This window comes from Babylonia areolata, chromosome 29 (assembly GCF_041734735.1).
Source record: "Babylonia areolata isolate BAREFJ2019XMU chromosome 29, ASM4173473v1, whole genome shotgun sequence".
Lineage (NCBI taxonomy): Eukaryota > Metazoa > Mollusca > Gastropoda > Neogastropoda > Buccinidae > Babylonia > Babylonia areolata.
Window position 1 is genome coordinate 7,965,494 of NC_134904.1, and position 19,944 is coordinate 7,985,437.

Sequence of the window (19,944 nt, forward strand, 5' to 3'; positions counted from 1 at the left end):
GAGCCAATGGTAATTTTTCTTGCGTAGTTCATCTTCCGCCCATCACAACTAAAAAAATCACGTTGCAACGTACTCTAATGTCGTTCTACTTTAAACAAAAAACAACAGAGTTTGTTTCTGTGACAGACCTGTTTACCAGTACCATTTTGGAGTAATTTGTACATCATTTTGACTTAGAATACACCAGTATGCAAAAATAGATTTCAGTACTACTTATGAGGAAAGAAAAAAATGTTTTGACCAACCGGAGTTCTGGGTCAACAACAACAAAGTGGGGAGTTTTGACACTGCTCATGTGGCGATGGGTTCTTTAGAGGAAAGTGAAAAGTTCACTGCTGGCACCTGCCCAACGGCGTTACATGATAGCCAGCCAGACCTGTCTGTTGCCAGTCCAAGAGGGCAACCTACATGGATGGCTGTGCCCATCTTCCTCCCCCCCACTCTTCCTCCACCTTCGTAGACCTCACCCCTCCACTGGCAAGGTTGTCAAAATCACTGGCGCGCTATCCCTTCACCATCCTCCCATCCAATTCTTTGACCGTGATCTGTTTGCCTTTCTGCCTCATTCAGTCTCTCTTTCCCTCTCTCTCCCTTGCATCTCAGTGTTAAGGTCAAGTTGGTAAATCAAACAGGAAACGGCCATTCTGTAGAATCATAACTTAAACTAAGACAACACAGAAATGACCTCCACAATCCTACCCTCCCCCCCCCCCAAGCCCCCCTTCTCATTCCTTCACCCCCCTCCCCCCCTGACTTTCTCTTTGACCCCTCCTTCAGACACCACCTCCCATATCGCAGACTTGCTTATCCTTACCCCCTGCCTCCCACCTCGTCACCTCCCCCCCCCCCCTTTTTTTTTCTTTTTCTTTTTTTAAATGGTCAGACTAGACTGGGAATAACACAAAGAATGGAGGCAGGGTAGGGGTCAAAGTCAAGTTTTGCTGAGGGGATCCACACATATCAAAGGACATTGTGGAAAGCTCCGTTGCTAAGCAACCTCCATGTAGAAGAACAGCAGTACCACCTTCCCTCTCTGGAACTGTGATCCTTCACCATCCCCTTTCACTCACACACACTCTTTCTCTCTCTCTCTCTGATGCCGGGTGAGAACAACTGAAACCCATCCTGGTGTGGCTGTCCTGGCAAGTGAATTTTCAACAGAGCTGCCCTACCAGGCAAGTGAGAAACAGTAACTGTTGACCCCATCTAACAGAATCGTACTTAGATCTGTCAAATCCTGACATTGTTTGTCTCACAGTACAAATGCTGGTTTTTCTTTTTAACTTTGCATGTTGCTGTTTGCAGTGGAGGTTAAAAAAAAGAAATAATTTCTGTGGCGGACAGGCAACTGCAAAAGCATGCCAAAGGCAGTTTTTGTCAAGTGAGATTGAGATAAAACTTGTTTTGGCTGTTCAAAACAACAGTTATCTTTGGTAAAACCCAACAAAACAAACATCACTTAAAGAAAAGGGTTTGACTACTTTGTATGTGTGTGTGTGTGTGTGTGTGTGTACGCGTGCATGCGCATGTGCGCATGTGAGCATTTGGTGATACATGTAAGTTTCTGAAAGTTGGGCATGTGCAAATTCTGTCCGGGCAAGTGAATTTTCCAGTGACTTGCCCGACTGGGCAAGTGGGAAAAAAAGTTAATGTCAAGCCCTGCAGACACACCCAGTCACCATGTCATCAAACACACACACCCAGTCAGCATGTCATCAGACACACACACACACACACCCAGTCACAACACACACACCTGGTCACCATGTCATCAGACACCCACCCACCCAGTCACCATGTCATCAGACACCCCCACACCCACCCAGTCAGCATGTCATCAGACACACACACACACACCGAGTCAGCATGTCATCAGACACACCCCCACCCAGTCACCATGTCATCAGACACACACACACACACACACCCACACCCAGTCAGCATGTCATCAGACACACACTCACACACCCAGTCAGCATGTCATCAGACACACACTCACACACCCAGTCACCATGTCATCAGACACCCCCCCCCCACCCACCATGTCATCAGACACACACACACCCAGTCACCATGTCACACACACACACACCCAGTCACCATGTCATCAGACACACACTCACACACCCAGTCACCATGTCATCACACACACACACACACAGTCACCATGTTATCAGACACACTCACACACCCAGTCACCATGTCATCAGACACACTCACACACCCAGCACCATGTCATCACACACACACCCAGTCACCATGTTATCAGACACACTCACACACCCAGTCACCATGTCATCAGACACACACTCACCCACCCAGTCACCATGTCATCAGACACTCACACCCAGTCACCATGTTATCAGACACTCACACACCCAGTCACCATACACACCCACAGTCACAATGTCTTTAAACCTGGCAGTGAAAGGGAAGGATGGATGGACAGGAAGGAAAGGACGGAAGGAAATCACTGACCTGGCAGTGTGAGGCCTGCGATTGGCTAAGCTGGGCCTGGTTCTCCCGACCACTCTTGGCGGCCTTCTTGCGCTTCTTCTTCAGCCGCTTCTGCTCCTTGCGCTGCTCCTTGATGCGCTCCTCCTCCTCCATCTCCTCACACATCCGCTCCAGGTTGCTGACCCCCTGCTTCCTCTCCACCGCACACTGCAACATCCTCACCCTCCTCATCACGCTGCAACACTCACCCTCATCACACTGCAACACTCACCCTCCTCATCACGCTGCAACACTCACCCTCCTCATCACGCTGCAACACTCACCCTCCTCACACTGCAACTTCCTCACCCTCCTCATCACACTATACAACACTCACCCTCCTTATCACACAACACCCTCACCCCCCTCATCATACTACAACACTCAGCCTCCTCATCACACTACAACACTCAGCCTCCTCATCACACTACAACACTCAGCGTCCTCATCACACTGCAACACTCACCCTCATCAACATCCACCCCCTCAGCCCACCTCCCCTCTCACCTCCTGCAGCATCCACCTCCCCATTCTCCTCCTCCTCCACCCCACTCACCTATTCCACTCCCCCCTCCCGACCCTCCAACCACAGCCCACCTCCCCTCTCACCTCCTGCAGCATCCACCTCCCCATTCTCCTCCTCCTCCACCCCACTCACCTATTCCACCCCCACCCCCCAACCACAGCCCACCTCCCCCCTCACCTCCTACAGCACCCACCTCCCCATTCTCCTCCTCCACCCCACTCACCTATTCCACCCCCCCCCAACCACAGCCCACCTCCCCCCTCACCTCCTGCAGCACCCACCTCCCCATTCTCCTCCTCCTCCCCACTCACCTACTCCACCCCCCCCTTCAACCACAGCCCACCTCCCCCCTCACCTCCTGCAGCAACCACCTCCCCATTCTCCTCCTTCACCCCACTCACCTATTCCACCCCCCCACCCCCAAACCACAGCCCACCTCCCCCCTCACCTCCTGCAGCACCCACCTCCCCATTCTCCTCCTCCTCCCCACTCACCTACTCCACCCCACCCTTCAACCACAGCCCACCTCCCCCCTCACCTCCTGCAGCAACCACCTCCCCATTCTCCTCCTCCACCCCACTCACCTATTCCACCCCCTCCCCAAACCACAGCCCACCTCCCCCCTCACCTCCTGCAGCAACCACCTCCCCATTCTCCTCCTACTTCACCCCATTCACCTATTCCACCCCCCCCCCCACCAACCACAGCCCACCTCCTGCACCCCCCACTCACCTTCTCCCCCCTAAACCCCTCCTCACCTCCTCCACCCCCCCTCTACAGCCCACTTGCTCCACCCCTTGCTGACCTCAAAGTTTTTCTGCAGCGCCTCCACCCCCAGACAGAAGAGGAGGTTCCAGGTCTGCTCCTCCTGCCGCAGCTTCTGGCTGATCTTGTGCAGGCGCTCGTAGATGTGGAGCCCCAGACACGTCAGCACCTCCTCCTGGGCAATGTCCAGCGTCTTAGCGTGGCGGTCACGCCGGTTCCTGCACACACCATACTGCCTCCTGTACGCACCACACTGCTGCTTCCTGTACAAACTGCTGCTTCCTTTACACACCCTACACTGCTTCCTGTACACACCACACTGCTTCCTGTACACACCACACTGCTGCTTCCTGTACAAACCACACTGCTTCATGTACACACCATACACTGCTTCCTGTACAAACCACACTGCTGCTTCCTGTACACACCACACTGCTTTCTGTACACACCATACTGCTTCCTGTACACATACACAGCTTCCTGTACATACCACACTGCTGCTTCCTGTACACACCATACTGCTTCCTGTACACACCACACTGCTTCCTGTACACACCATACACTGTTTCCTGTACACACCACACTGCTTCCTGTACAAACCACACTACTGCTTCCTGTACACACCATACACTGCTTCCTGTACAAACCACACTGCTGCTTCCAGTACACACCATACTGCTTCGTGTACACACACACCCCACACTGCTTCCTGTACACACCATACTGCTTCCTGTACACACACACCACACACTGCTTCCTGTACACACCATGCTGCTCCTGTACGCACCATACTGCTTCCTGTACACACACACCACACACTGCTTCCTGTACACACCATACTGCTTCCTGTACACACACACACCACACACTGCTTCCTGTACACACCATACTGCTCCTGTGCACACCCTACTGCTTCATGTACACACACACCACACACTGCTTCCTGTACACACCATGCTGCTCCTGTACACACCATACTGCTTCCTGTACACACACACCACACACTGCTTCCTGTACACACCATGCTGCTCCTGTGCACACCCTATTGCTTCATGTACACACACACACACACTGCTTCCTGTACACACCATGCTGCTCCTGTACACACCCTATTGCTTCATGTACACACACACACCACACACTGCTTCCTGTACACACCATGCTGCTCCTGTGCACACCCTATTGCTTCATGTACACACACACACCACACACTGCTTCCTGTACACACCACGCTGCTCCTGTACACACCATACTGCTTCCTGTACACACACACACACACACCACACACTGCTTCCTGTACACACCATGCTGCTCCTGTGCACACCCTACTGCTTCATGTACACACACACACACACCACACACTGCTTCCTGTACACACCACACTGTTCCTGTACATACAACACCCCAAATGAAGTGAAGTACCCATTTTACAAAAGGGGGAGCAAGGAAAAACCAGAGTTAAGTCCAATGCCGATTCTACCATAGCACCTCTCATATTTATTCTCTAACTTTCAAAACGATACATATATTTCTTTACAAGGCTTCAGGTTCCCTTCTCCATCCACCACGCAGCCCACTGACTTACGTGCCCGTCAGCTCTGGCTCTGCCATGTTGATCAACATTTCAATGTAAGTGTAGTCTTCACTGATGTGGATGTGCCGGTCGCCCTCCTTGTTGCAAGTGCGCAGCTTCTCAAAGAGGCGCACACAATATCCCTTCTCTGCCTGCCCATCCTGGTCCCCAATCAGAATGTTGTAGGCCAGCATCACCTTGGACCGGCACTCCGTGCAAAACCTGTCACACACACACACACACATCACTTTAGACCTGTCACATACATCACTTTGGACCTGTCAAACACAGAGCACACATCACTTTGGACCTGTCATACACACAGCACTATAGACCTGTCAAACACATAGCACACAGCACTGTGGACCTGTCACACACACAGCACTGTGGACCTGTCTCACACACAGCACTGTAGACCTGTCACACACACACAGCACTGTGGACCTGTCACACGCACAGCATACAGCACTGTAGACCTGTCAAACACACAGCACTGGACCTGTCACACACACAGCACTGTGGACCTGTCACACACAGAGCACACAGCACTGTGGACCTGTCACACACAGAGCACACAGCACTGTAGACCTGTCACACACACAGCACTGTGGACCTGTCACACACATCCCTGTGGACCTGTCACTCACATCACTATGGATCACTCACACACAGCACACATCACTGTGGACCTGTCACACACACAGCACTGTGGACCTGTCACACACATAACTGTGGACCTGTCACTGTGGACCTGTCACACACATAACTGTGGACCTGTCACACACACAGCACACAGCACTGTGGACCTGTCACACACACAGCACTGTGGACCTGTCACACACATAACTGTGGACCTGTCACACACACAGCACACAGCACTGTGGACCTGTCACACACATCACTATAGATCTGTAACACACAGCACAGTGTACCTGTCACACACATCACAATGGAGCAGGACCTATCACACACAGCACTATGGACCTGTTACACATATAACTGTGGACGTGTCACACACAGCACAAAGCACAGTGTACCTGTCACACACATAACTATGGACCTGTCACACACATCACTGTGGACCTGTCAAACACACAGCACACAGCACTGTGGACCTGTCACACATAACTGTGGACCTGTCACACACAGCACTGTGGACCTGTCTCACACATAACTATGGACCTGTCACACACATCACTTTGGACCTGTCACACACAGAGCAAACATAACTTTAGAGCTGCAACTTTCTCGACACCCACTGCTCTGTTATTTGCATGTGTTTAGTCAGGTAGTGTCCTCAGAACTGTGCTACTTGGCTGAGGAAGAGTCCTCAGAGATCTGTTAATTGCCTAAGGTAGTGTCCTCAGAACTGTGGTACTTGCCTAAGTGTGTCCTTGAAAAGACATTACGTGCCTGAGGCAGTATCCTCAAAGCTGTTACTTGCCTGTGTTTGGTGAGGTAGGAGGAAAGAGTTTCCTCAAACTTGGTGCAGCTGACGATCAGCACAGCACCTTGACACTCTGGATTCATTGTCTGCCACACCTCTGTCCAACAGCTGAAAACACCATCAACAGTGATTATTACACCTCTGTCCAACAGCTGAAAACACCATCAACAGTGATTATTACACCTCTGTCCAACAGCTGAAAACACCATCAACAGTGATTATTACACCTCTGTCCAACGCTGAAAACACCATCAACAGTGATTGTTACAGCTCTGTCCAACAAAACACCATCAACAGTGATTGTCACACCTCTGTCCAACGCTGAAAACACCATCAGCAGTGATTATTACACCTCTGTCCAACGCTGAAAACACCATCAACAGTGATTGTCACACCTCTGTCCAATGCTGAAAACACCATCAACAGTGATTATTACACCTCTGTCCAACAGCTGAAAACACCATCAACAGTGATAGTCACACCTCTGTCCAACAAAACACCATCAACAGTGATTGTCACACCTCTGTCCAACAGCTGAAAACACCATCAACAGTGATTGTCACACCTCTGTCCAACAGCTGAAAACACCATCAACAGTGATTATTACACCTCTGTCCAACGCTGAAAACACCATCAACAGTGATTGTTACAGCTCTGTCCAACAAAACACCATCAACAGTGATTGTCACACCTCTGTCCAACGCTGAAAACACCATCAGCAGTGATTATTACACCTCTGTCCAACGCTGAAAACACCATCAACAGTGATTGTCACACCTCTGTCCAATGCTGAAAACACCATCAACAGTGATTATTACACCTCTGTCCAACAGCTGAAAACACCATCAACAGTGATAGTCACACCTCTGTCCAACAAAACACCATCAACAGTGATTGTCACACCTCTGTCCAACAGCTGAAAACACCATCAACAGTGATTGTCACACCTCTGTCCAACAGCTGAAAACACCATCAACAGTGATTATTACACCTCTGTCCAACGCTGAAAACACCATCAACAGTGATTGTTACAGCTCTGTCCAACAAAACACCATCAACAGTGATTGTCACACCTCTGTCCAACGCTGAAAACACCATCAGCAGTGATTGTTACACCTCTGTCCAACAGCTGAAAACACCATCAACAGTGATTGTCACACCTCTGTCCAACAGCTGAAAACACCATCAACAGTGATAGTCACACCTCTGTCCAACAAAACACCATCAACAGTGATTGTCACACCTCTGTCCAACAAAACACCATCAACAGTGATTGTTACACCTTAGTCCAACAAAACACCATCAACAGTGACTGTCACAACTCGGTCCAACAGCTGAAAACACCATCTACAGTGATTGTCACACCTCTGTCCAACAGCTGAAAACACCATCAACAGTGACTGTTACACCTCTGTCCAACAAAACACCATCAACAGTGACTGTTACACCTCTGTCCAACAAAACACCATCAACAGTGACTGTTACACCTCTGTCCAACAAAACACCATCAAAAGTGATTGTCACACCTCTGTCCAACAAAACACCATCAACAGTGATTGTCACACCTCTGTCCAACAAAACACCATCAATAGTGACAGTCACACCACTGTCCAACAAAACACCATCAACAGTGACAGTCACACCTCTGTCCAACAAAACACCATCAACAGTGATTGTCACACCTCTGTCCAACAAAACACCATCAACAGTGATTGTTACACCTTTGTCCAACAAAACACCATCAACAGTGACTGTCACAACTCGGTCCAACAGCTGAAAACACCATCAACAGTGATTGTCACACCTCTGTCCAACAGCTGAAAACACCATCAACAGTGATTGTTACACCTCTGTCCAACAAAACACCATCAACAGTGATTGTCACACCTCTGTCCAACAGCTGAAAACACCATCAACAGTGATTGTCACACCTCTGTCCAACAAAACACCATCAACAGTGATTGTCACACCTCTGTCCAACAAAACATCATCAACAGTGATTGTCACACCTCTGTCCAACAAAACACCATCAACAGTGATTGTCACACCTCTGTCCAACAAAACACCATCAACAGTGATTGTCACACCTCTGTCCAACAAAACACCATCAACAGTGATTGTCACACCTCTGTCCAACAAAACACCATCAACAGTGACTGTCACACCTCTGTCCAACAAAACACCATCAACAGTGATTGTCACACCTCTGTCCAACAAAACACCATCAACAGTGATTGTCACACCTCTGTCCAACAAAACACCATCAACAGTGATTGTCACACCTCTGTCCAACAAAACACCATCAACAGTGACTGTCACACCTCTGTCCAACAGCTGAAAACACCATCAACAATGATTGTCACATCTCTGTCCAACAAAACACCATCAACAGTGATTGTCACACCTCTGTCCAACATAACACCATCAACAGTGATTGTCACACCTCTGTCCAACAAAACATCAACAGTGATTGTCACACCTCTGTCCAACAGCTGAAAACAACATCAACAGTGATTGTCACACCTCTGTCCAACAAAACACCATCAACAGTGACTGTCACACCTCTGTCCAACAAAACATCAACAGTAACTGTCACACCTCTGTCCAACAAAACACCATCAACAGTGACTGTCACACCTCTGTCCAACAAAACACCATCCACAGTGATTGTCACACCTCTGTCCAATGCTGAAAACACCATCAACAGTGATTGTCACACCTCTGTCCAACAAAACATCAACAGTAACTGTCACACCTCTGTCCAACAAAACACCATCAACAGTGACTGTCACACCTCTGTCCAACAAAACACCATCAACAGTGATTGTCACACCTCTGTCCAACAAAACACCATCAACAGTGATTAACTGTCACACCTCTGTCCAACAAAACACCATCAACAGTGACTGTCACACCTCTGTCCAACAAAACACCATCCACAGTGATTGTCACACCTCTGTCCAACAAAACACCATCAACAGTGATTGTCACACCTCTGTCCAACAAAACACCATCAACAGTGATTGTCACACCTCTGTCCAACAAAACACCATCTACAGTGATTGTCACACCTCTGTCCAACAAAACACCATCAACAGTGATTGTCACACCTCTGTCCAACAAAACATCATCAACAGTGATTGTCACACCTCTGTCCAACAAAACACCATCAACAGTGATTGTCACACCTCTGTCCAACAAAACACCATCAACAGTGATTGTCACACCTCTGTCCAACAAAACACCATCAACAGTGATTGTCACACCTCTGTCCAACAAAACACCATCCACAGTGATTGTCACACCTCTGTCCAACAAAACACCATCAACAGTGATTAACTGTCACACCTCTGTCCAACAAAACACCATCAACAATGATTATCACACTTCTGTCCAACAGCTGAAAAGACCACTAACAGTGACTGTCACACCTATGTCCTACATGTAATTCCCAAGGCTTACTTTATGGCAAGGTGTATTTCAAAGCTGACTTTACCTGGGCATTTTGACTTTGTGGGTGTCCAAGGAATGCAAATTACACCTCTTTTTGCTCCTCCCTTTGGTGATGGTGTCTAGCACTGCTCGGTGCCTTGGCCTGCACACAGCATACACCCTCACTTTGTGAACACACTCATAAAAGTCATATCTCTGTCCTGCACATACCCTCACTTTGTGAACACACTCATATACATCTCTGTCCTGCATACATCCTCACTTTGTGAACACATTCATATCACTGTCCTGTACACAACATAACCCTCATCTCCTGAACACACTCATATCTAATTCAACACTTTAAAATTATCATTGCAGTGGTCTTTTGCCTGTTATGGTTGAAATGGAGCAGATGTGGATGTGTGAACGGAGGTGTGTCAGTGCTGATGGTTTGTGAGAAAGAGAGAAGCATACTGTACGTATGTGGCATGTTACACACACGTCCAATCTGTTGACAATGGACGATCTCAATTCTTCTAGTTATTTACCATGAAATATAGGGAGGAAAATACAAGCAAGATGATGTCAACTTCCTGGTTCATGCTTACCCGTGAATGTAGAAGAGACAGTAGAGAGATCGCGGGTCACACACATCTGCAGAGATGGACAGCTCAGAGTGCTGTGTCACCACCAGTGGCTCCAATGTGGGGTGCCCACTGCGTTCTAAACTCAGGAACAGACTCTCCACACTGCAAGAACAAACCAATGCTTTGAGTGACTGCCATCTGGCACATGTATCCTCAACTGTACACAGCAAACAAACAAGAAATAGCGATGAGACAGAATCCACAATACCTTCCATAATCATCTATGGTACTCAATTATCTGACATAAATTATGGAATGTAAAGTCAACATTTAGAAACAAAATGGGGAGGTGATAAGGGGTATGGGGCACATAAAAAATGCAGATCACACTGCAACAAGAAATCCTGTACTAAAGACAAAGAGTAAAACTTTGAATAAACACAATACATTTTTTCACCTGCAGACTACATGAGAAATGCTGATACTGTCATGAACTCTTTGTCATACAGGTTTCTGACATGCTGCAATTCAGCCTGTGATACTGTTAGCCATAGAGAGACACTGCTGACAATCCTGACTAATTAAAGTTTATCACCAGGGTCACTCCAGGCTAGTGACCCCCAATCTTGTCTACAGACCCCAGAGTTACTCTGGGCGAGGCAGATTTCAGCCAGGGGATACAAACCAGGTGGAGGGGGGGTAGGAATAGGCTGCTGGACAAGCGATGATGTAAAGCAATGTACCTGCGCCTACAGCCCACACAGGGGAGGGATTGTGCCAGGTGGGAGAAGACCTCCTTCTTAGTGACCATGAGGGACACTACCAGGTCGTCCTTGTCCAGCACGTGACACTTGCTGATGAACTTGTCCAGCTCCTTCTGCTTCACCTGGCCCTCGCAGTCACCGCAGTTACTAAACTGGACCACCATCTGTACACAGTGTGTGTATGGTTAAAGGTGCCTCACATTCCCCACTGTTACTCAACTAAATCACCATCTGTATACAGTGTATACATAACAATGTCATGGATAAAGGTGCCCTCGCAGTCCCCACAGTTACTGAACTATACCACCATCTGTATACAGTGTATATATAACAATGTTAATTGTTATGGATAAAGGTGCCCTCGCAGTCCCCACAGTTACTGAACTATACCACCATCTGTATACAGTGTATATATAACAATGTTAATTGTTATGGATAAAGGTGCCCTCGCAGTCCCCACAGTTACTGAACTATGCCACTGTCTGTACACAGTGTATACATATAACATTATGGTTAAAGGTGCCTCACACTCCCTGCAGTAACTGAACCACCATGTGTACACAGTAAAACATTCAAATAAAAATAAAGGTTAAAGGTGCTCTCGAAGTAACAGTTACTGAACTGTACCATCTATACACAATATAACTTATAAAGTTATATAGGTTACACTTACAGGTAAAAGATAAATGGGTGATCAAATGAATGAACAGATGATCAATTGATAAACAAATAATACAAAAAATAAAATACAATGTAACTGAAAAAGATATATGTTCTTCAAATATTATTTTAAAAAGTTATAAAAAAACCAAAAAAAAAAAAAAAACCACACACCCCCAAAACCAAACCAAACCAAACAAAAACACACACATACTCTGTGTTGCTCTTCATCCAAACATTCCACTTCATCGCAGCAGACCTAGAACAGTAGAAGTAGGAAGGAAAGCAGCAGCAATGACATACAAAATATGGGTCAGTCTGCAGAACTGGGGCGAGGTTATGTGACATGAACCCCCAAATCAAAATGTTTGAATCCTATCATTTACTGTGATAAGAAACTCTAGGGAGAGCTGGACAGTACAAGGTCTTCAGAGAAGCCCCCCTCAGTGTTTCGGCCCTTAACTCCTTACACTCTAAGGGTGCCGGGCTGCACCCAGGTCATGACTCCTGGATGCCCTTGTATTGCTGCCTTTTTTCCCCCCTAGTCCTCAACAGGTTCGAACCTGCGCCTCCAGGGTGGTCGCCACTTCAGGACTGAGTCACCTTTTCTGGAAGATGGTTTAACCACTGAGCTATCGTACGCCTAATTTGAGTAGGGAAATTTAATCCTTATGAAGTTTACTTTCATTCCTCCATGACCAGATCCAACTGGAACTCTTTTCTGCTATTTCTGCCATCGCCTTGAGAGCCCATGTTCTCTAGCTGCCAGAAATCGACAGCTGTTTCATGAGGCTATAGGCAGATGCGCTCACAAACCCTCTTGCACCAATCTCTATGGCAAGGACTTTGGCTTGAAAGCCAGATTCTCTCAGGCTGCTGGCTAGACAAGCATACTTCTCAGTCTTGTAGATGTGGGCTTCCTCCATTCTGCTTTCGTATCGTATGGTAAGCTAAATCAGAATCGCTTGTTTTGTTGCCTTGGAGTGGAGTACTATGTCAGGTCTTGCTGATGGTTTCCAGGTGCTTCTTCGCCTCAGGTAGGTCAGCTGTGCATTCCTAATCTTTGGCACCATCAAGCAACCCACGTTTCCATACACTGGAAACTTTGGATGCTGTCCCTGGCCAGATATTACTGCCTTCTGCGGAGCAGAACTCTACTGAAACTTCTGGTGGGGTTGGTGCTCCTTGGACAGTGCTCACCACGTGTGCGATTTCTTTTAGCACTTGGTTGTGCCTCCATGTGTACCATCCTTGGCTCAATGCCACTTTGCATGAGTTGAGGACATGTTCCACTGTTTGTCTGCCATGGCAGAGAGGGCACGCAGGGTCATCTGTTTTTCCCCATTTCACCAAGTTTGTATTTGAGGGAAGGTCGTACACAGATCTCAGGATGAAGCTGATCCTTAAAGGGGCCATGTTCCACATGTCGCTCCAGCTGAGGCTCCTTTGAAGTGCATTTTCCCATATTGTCCACTGCCCCTGCTGGCCTTGATGGATTGCCTTCTTGACTCTTATCCTCTTCCTTCTTGATCTCCGTTATGATCATGTCTCTTTTTGCTTTCCCCTTTGCCTTGGACCACCTTTCCATCTTTGTCATTCCCAGGCCCTGTTTGTTGGTTTGGGTGTGTCTTATTATTTCCTTTGTCTTAAGACTTTCTTTTGCTGCAATGACTGCCTCCCTGACTTTCCATTTTCTGCCAGTCTTCAGTTTGGGTTGGTTGGATCTCACAACACTGTCTCCTGAGTCTTCGAGCAGTCGAGAAGTCTTGCCTTCCCTACCTTGTATTCTTCAACAAGGGATTTCAGAGGTAGCCTCAGCTTTGCTTGGTGACAGTAGAGTGCCATTTCAGTGAGACCAGGTGGGACACCAAGCCATTTGCGTGTGTACTTGTTGATCTTTGCCTCAATCAACTCAACTGTGCTACAGCTGATATATATCAGGAGAGGCCACAGGAGCTTTGGTATCAGCTTAGACTGTAGGCACCACATTCTGTATTTGCCAGGAAGGCCACATTGGTCTATGATATGCAGGCCTTCTTCTGTTGTCTGCTTGGTTTCCTTTCCTCTTGTATCTTTCAGGGACTCATCATACCATCTTTCAAGGCTCTTGACTGGTTCATCTGACACTGTTGGAATGGCTTGGGTAGCTACAGTAAATGTGACCGTTTCAGCTACCTTTCCTTTACCCAGTGAGAGGCCCCATGATTTCTTGGGTTTGAAGTTCATCCTGGCTGAGGCAACTAGCTCGTCCAGCCGCTTCAATATTTCACGGGTGTCATCCTCTTTTGTTGAAAGGACTGTTATGTCATCCATGAAGGCTTTCAAAGTATCTTCAATCTCTCCTCCCCTCTCTTCTCAAATATATAGTCAGTTACGCGAAAAACCACACCGTCACCATCAGTCATGGTCACACGCTCAGAAATGATATCTGACTGGATAGATGGACTGAAGAAAGAGTTGGATTTTGCTGTCAGTTTCGTCACTGTTGTGTTACTAATGCATTTAGTTTTTGGCCTGTGAGGCAAACCCTCTTTACACACGCGCTCCAAGTGGTCCAGTTAGCAAATCATTATTGGGAAAAAATAGGTCTTCCACCTGACAAATGCTCACATAAAATGATAAATAGTATCAAGAATCTAGACACATAAAACTATTCATTCAATCTGTTCATTGTACCAAACTCCTATGAAGGAAAAACTGAAATTCATGCAAGACATCAGTGGACATAAAAAAGGCACTATAGCAATACTTTTTGCAAGAAGTCAGCTGACGTCTTACACAAGCTACAGGCTTAATGATTATATAAAACTATGTAACATATGTAACATGAAATCCAAAATACCCTTTAAACAATGATTAATCACTGGGTCTATCATATTACTAGCATTAGTATCAAGCAATTATTAGCCCATGCAATAAAATTAAAGTCTACAATATAATTATATATCATGTATTTTAAATTTCATTAATGATTATAATTATATAAAACCTTGTAACATGTGTAATGTGAAATCCCAGTTACCCAAACTAATTTTCTGAACATAGATGACTGAATGATGTCGATCATGATGCTAATAATGAAACTATCATGCCATCAATAGCCCATGCAATCAAATTAAACAAATTCTATAATCAAACAAAGTCTATACTAAATTATGGATGTCATTAATTGTCACTTGGGACAAGTTTTCTCCCTTGCTTTTCCCCACAGACGGCCCATTTGTAAGGGTTTGGAAAAAAATTACAAAAAATACAAAATACTGTGTAAGAAAATGAAACTTCCAGAACTGGTTTATTACGTGTTGAGCTATTACATATATATATATATATATATATATATAAAAATAAAAATTCTCATCTTATTTTTACAGTTTTGCCATATGTAGAAAATAATGCCAATTTTTCACCCCGAATCAGCATACCCATGCTCGCTTTCTGCATTAAATTCGCTTTCTTCTTCGTTATCATCCACCTCTTCAATGTCCGAACCTTCAGTTTGTAGCATTTCAAGTACTTTGGCAACCCTAAAACGTTGCCATCACTGCCTTGTTCGCTTCACAACATTCTGAGAAGAGCCCACTTTGCTAACAGGCTGGCACGCGAGCAGACGACCGGTCAGTGACTTTGTCAGCGTGTGTGCGAGACGGGCCACACATCCCACTCTGACCAATCATACTGTTCGATTGTGGAGTGACCCAGAATAGCGCACTCTGCTTGGCTAATCACAAAATCACGTGTACAGCGCATGATGGAATTTTACTTTCGGAGAATGCTATTCCATTCCTTCGTCCAAATCCGAATACGTTTTGTGTAGGAATGCGTGAGCATTCCTTCATCCGGAAAGAGTTAATGATTATATAAAACCTCATAACATATGATGTTATGATATGTAACATGGAACTCAAAATACCTAAACTAACTTCCACACCTTGTATGATACAATTTTTTTTCATTAACACTACAGGCATTTCCATTTTCACAATGGTTCACTCCTCCTATGTCAAAGTACTGTCAACTATTCAAAGTACTGCTATTCTTAGTATTCATTTTCTTTTAAAATGGGAATAGTAAAATTCATATCACTTGATGAAAGTTGCCCTACTCATCTGAAGAATCATAATAAAAAACACAGATTATTTTGTATCTTGATTCAATCATCAGAAAACTGATTAGCTTTATCCTCATTGCAAACAAAAATGTATACAGTAAGAATACACTAACAACAAAACAAACTTTACACTAACAACAAAACAAACTGTAATAAACTTTTACAAAATAAAACAACGAAGAAGAGAGAGAAAAAGCAAGACAACCCCACATGCCCAAACCCACCACCAATTAAAAAACCAAAATAAAATTAACTTTAAAAAAAGGGGTGGGGAGGGGGGAGGCAACATCAGACATATGCAGTTATGTGTACAGATTGGAAAACACACACATGTGCACACAAAATCGTAACAAACTACACCGATCAGTCCTCAAATGAACAAACAAAAGCTCCATGACCAGAGGAACGAAACTGGAATGGTCTTTTGTTTCCATCTTTTTTCTGTTCCTCACATGTCTGCCAATAAAATGACAGGGAGGGCATGGGGGTGGGGGGGAACAAAAAAAGAACCACTGAAACTGCCCAATAAAGCTTTTAAAGAAATTGTGGAAAACAAACTTTGGCAAAACCAGTTTATTCCAAAGAAAAAACAAGAAGTAAAAAAGAAAATTTTTTTTTTTGTTATCTCAATATCTGCATAAAGCAGAACAGAAGAAAATTCTAATTTCTATATCTGATATATCACTTGACTTCATCTGAAGCGCTTCTAAATGTGAAAAACTTCAAAGTTTATTTTAAAAATCGCAATCAGTTCATTGTTTGTTTTCAGAATTTGTGTGACTATAACATGGCTGTTTGAACTAAACTCTGTATCTTGGGTGCAACCTTTTTTGAATTAAAATTTTTTTTTTTATTGTACACTTTGTCACATGAACTGATAAACTACATCTTTTTATTATAAAATTAAAAACTCATCAGACAGCACATGTCTGCATTCAAAGTAATCAAAGGGGTGATTTTCTATTTTGAACATTACTGTTTGGATTTTTTTGATGCAACAGGTCTTCAAGTATAACTTGTATAAGCAGTCTTACTGAGCAAGATGAGGTAACTCGTTTCTAAATATTACACTGCTAGTGCTACCCATTATCACCGCATCCCATTTTCACCATCGGGATCCTGTGTCAGAAAAGTAATTATGTCAAGACTTAATCAGATGAGAAGAGTATGCATTAACAAACCACAACAACAAAAATTTTGTTCACAATTTATTATTAAGCAATATATATCACCCACTGGGTGTGAGTGAACAACTTGGGAGTTTTCTAGGTTACTGACAATCTCACACGTTGTTCGACACACCAACTTCTCTTTGTAAGGTATTTGTCAAATTATTTTATGTCCACTGTTTTTTGGTGCACAAGAAGGTACAGTGCTCTTACCATTTCTCTTTACCATGTAAGTTGTATGGCTGAATACAGTGTATGCACTGATAAGGTTAGAAAGATATATATGTCTTGTGGAGTGGAAAGCAGAATAGCACTTTAGCAGAGACATGCAACTTTATATCATTTCTTGCTTCAATGGGGAGCCAATGTAGAATAAGGGGGTGGGGAGAAATTTATGAGATCACTACATGAGACTCTTGACAATCAGACAGGCAGCACTGTTTTGAATTAAAAAAAAAATTCCCTGAAAACAAAATAACAATGTGGACAGCCTGTGATAGGAGAAATACATTTTTCAATTTGTGACAGAACAAAAGCAGAAAAAAGTTTTTGTAGTTTGAACAGAAAGGTACTGACCGATAAGAGTAAATCCGATAAGGTTCACAACTGACTGTGTATATCAGATGGACTACCTGAGCATGCATATTGAGGTTTGAGTCAAGAATGGCTCTGAGTCTGAGGTTCCTTGCTGATTTTGAAAATTGAACTGTGACATCACAAACCACAATATAGGCAGGGAAAGAGACATTCATAAGGAGGAAATAATCATAGCTTCAGTTTTGCTGCCATTTAACTCTAGTTTGTTGAATATCATCCATGATTTAACATCAAGAATGCTATCTTGCACTGAGTCAACTGACTGAATAAAGTTTTTCTGACTGTCTAGTTGGTTAGGTTCTGCAGACTTTTGTAGCTGAGTATCATCAGCAAAAGAATGGTGAACAGAATGACATTGCCAATGCTCCTTAATTGTGGTAATCATTTTCCATCTGCAGGAAGTATTTTTGTACGGATATTTGAGCTCATTATTGTGCAACCAGTGTAACTTGTAAAGTTTGTTGGTGCTAAGTGACTGCTCTGAAATTTTTAACATGTCTCGTCGTATGTTATTCAAAAACAGTCGGCTGGTCCCAATTGTTAACTGAAACGTCTCCTCCTCATGATAATACACGACAAGGTCTGTAACAAAAATATGGATATCTGAATCTGTATTTTGGTTGATAGTGAGAGTTGCACGTTTATCAATATTTATGTTTATTCGGCTCAAACTCAGTGCTGGAACTGGGGGTATTCTTCAACGAAGAGTAAGAAACGTCATATATTTTGTGTGTGATTGTAGCTTTCTTCTAATTGCAAAGATGTATATAGCGGTAAATAGACATACGTTACAGCAATTATTGTTTTCTTTTTAGATAAAATAATATCGAACACAAGTGCCAAGAAAAATCTTACCTTGATATCACTTTCCTCCAGAGGCATTTGACGTCTTGAGAAAGTGGTTTCCCTTTTGCAAAGACTTATAAGTCGTGCCATAATAGCAAACCACTGACTGCCTTTACCTCATACACTTAAAAAATAATTCCTAAAAAGCAATTAACGGACAATGTTTACTGGAACACTGCATAAAAACTTCAATCTGACATTGGGACACTTTCACAGCCAGTTGATACAGTCAACCATATTGGCCTTGCCACATCGCCACAAGGAATTTCTTACCCGCTTTGAAAATATAGTCCCCAATAATCATCAGTATATTTTGGATAACCAGCCAACATTATGTTAGAATATATAACACTGAGCATTAAAGTGTATCATTTATATTCGTGCTATTTATTCAGATATTGATTTGTCGCATAAAATTGTAACTGTGTGTCACAGGTCAACACTGCTGACAGGACGTTTTTTTTCACGAGAAAGTCAGTAAAATATTGTAATGGAAAATAGGGACTTTGGTCGGTTATAGTCTGTAACATAAGGTTCTATCGAAATAAATATATGTTTCATTTTCGTGTGTAATCTCGCACACTAAGGCAACGCGAATTAATATTATTGATGTATGTGCGCATTTCCGGCCTTGTCCAAGTTGACCTGTGGTCTGTGATTGTTTACTTCCGGTATATACTTCTACTTGCACGTGGAGCGAAGTGAAAAGCAGGTTTGTCCACTAAAAACGCGTTTAACAACTGCAAATGAACACCTGGATCTTAAAGCGAACGCCATAAGATCGTAAACTGTCAAGAGAAGCATAAATCATTCAGTTCTAGTCATTTCTTTGTACCGCTTTTGTCACTAACTTGTACTTCTTTATAGTATCTCTCAACGAAGAGTTCTGGCTGAGCAGTGGAAACAAGCCAACGTCAGCCCTTTATTGAAAAAAAGGAAACAAAAGTAAACATAATAATTACAAACCAGTT

General features: G+C 44.4%; 2 protein-coding genes across 3 annotated transcripts in view; one reads left to right on the plus strand and one right to left on the minus strand.

Moving 5' to 3' along the window:
• The window catches only part of LOC143274974 (gametogenetin-binding protein 2-like), a 29,447-nt gene extending 10,231 nt beyond the window's left edge, over positions 1 to 19,216 (minus strand). Inside the window, exons 1-9 of one of the 2 annotated variants that reach the window (XM_076579000.1) lie at positions 18,983 to 19,216; positions 12,468 to 12,512; positions 11,573 to 11,757; positions 10,851 to 10,991; positions 10,304 to 10,402; positions 6,805 to 6,915; positions 5,373 to 5,582; positions 3,828 to 4,005; positions 2,479 to 2,664 (exon numbers count right to left, since the gene is read on the minus strand). In XM_076579000.1, coding sequence (XP_076435115.1) covers positions 2,479 to 2,664; positions 3,828 to 4,005; positions 5,373 to 5,582; positions 6,805 to 6,915; positions 10,304 to 10,402; positions 10,851 to 10,991; positions 11,573 to 11,757; positions 12,468 to 12,512; positions 18,983 to 19,063 — 1,236 coding nt within the window. In that variant the 5' untranslated portion in view covers positions 19,064 to 19,216. The remainder of the gene's footprint in view (positions 1 to 2,478; positions 2,665 to 3,827; positions 4,006 to 5,372; positions 5,583 to 6,804; positions 6,916 to 10,303; positions 10,403 to 10,850; positions 10,992 to 11,572; positions 11,758 to 12,467; positions 12,513 to 18,982) is intronic. The other variant, XM_076579001.1, reaches the window with a different exon arrangement.
• Positions 19,217 to 19,617: 401 nt separating this feature from the next.
• LOC143274810 (ATP-dependent RNA helicase DDX55-like) overlaps positions 19,618 to 19,944 on the plus strand; it is a 43,362-nt gene continuing 43,035 nt past the window's right edge. Inside the window, exon 1 of the mRNA XM_076578741.1 lies at positions 19,618 to 19,685. The gene's annotated coding sequence lies outside the window, so the exon portion shown is untranslated. The remainder of the gene's footprint in view (positions 19,686 to 19,944) is intronic.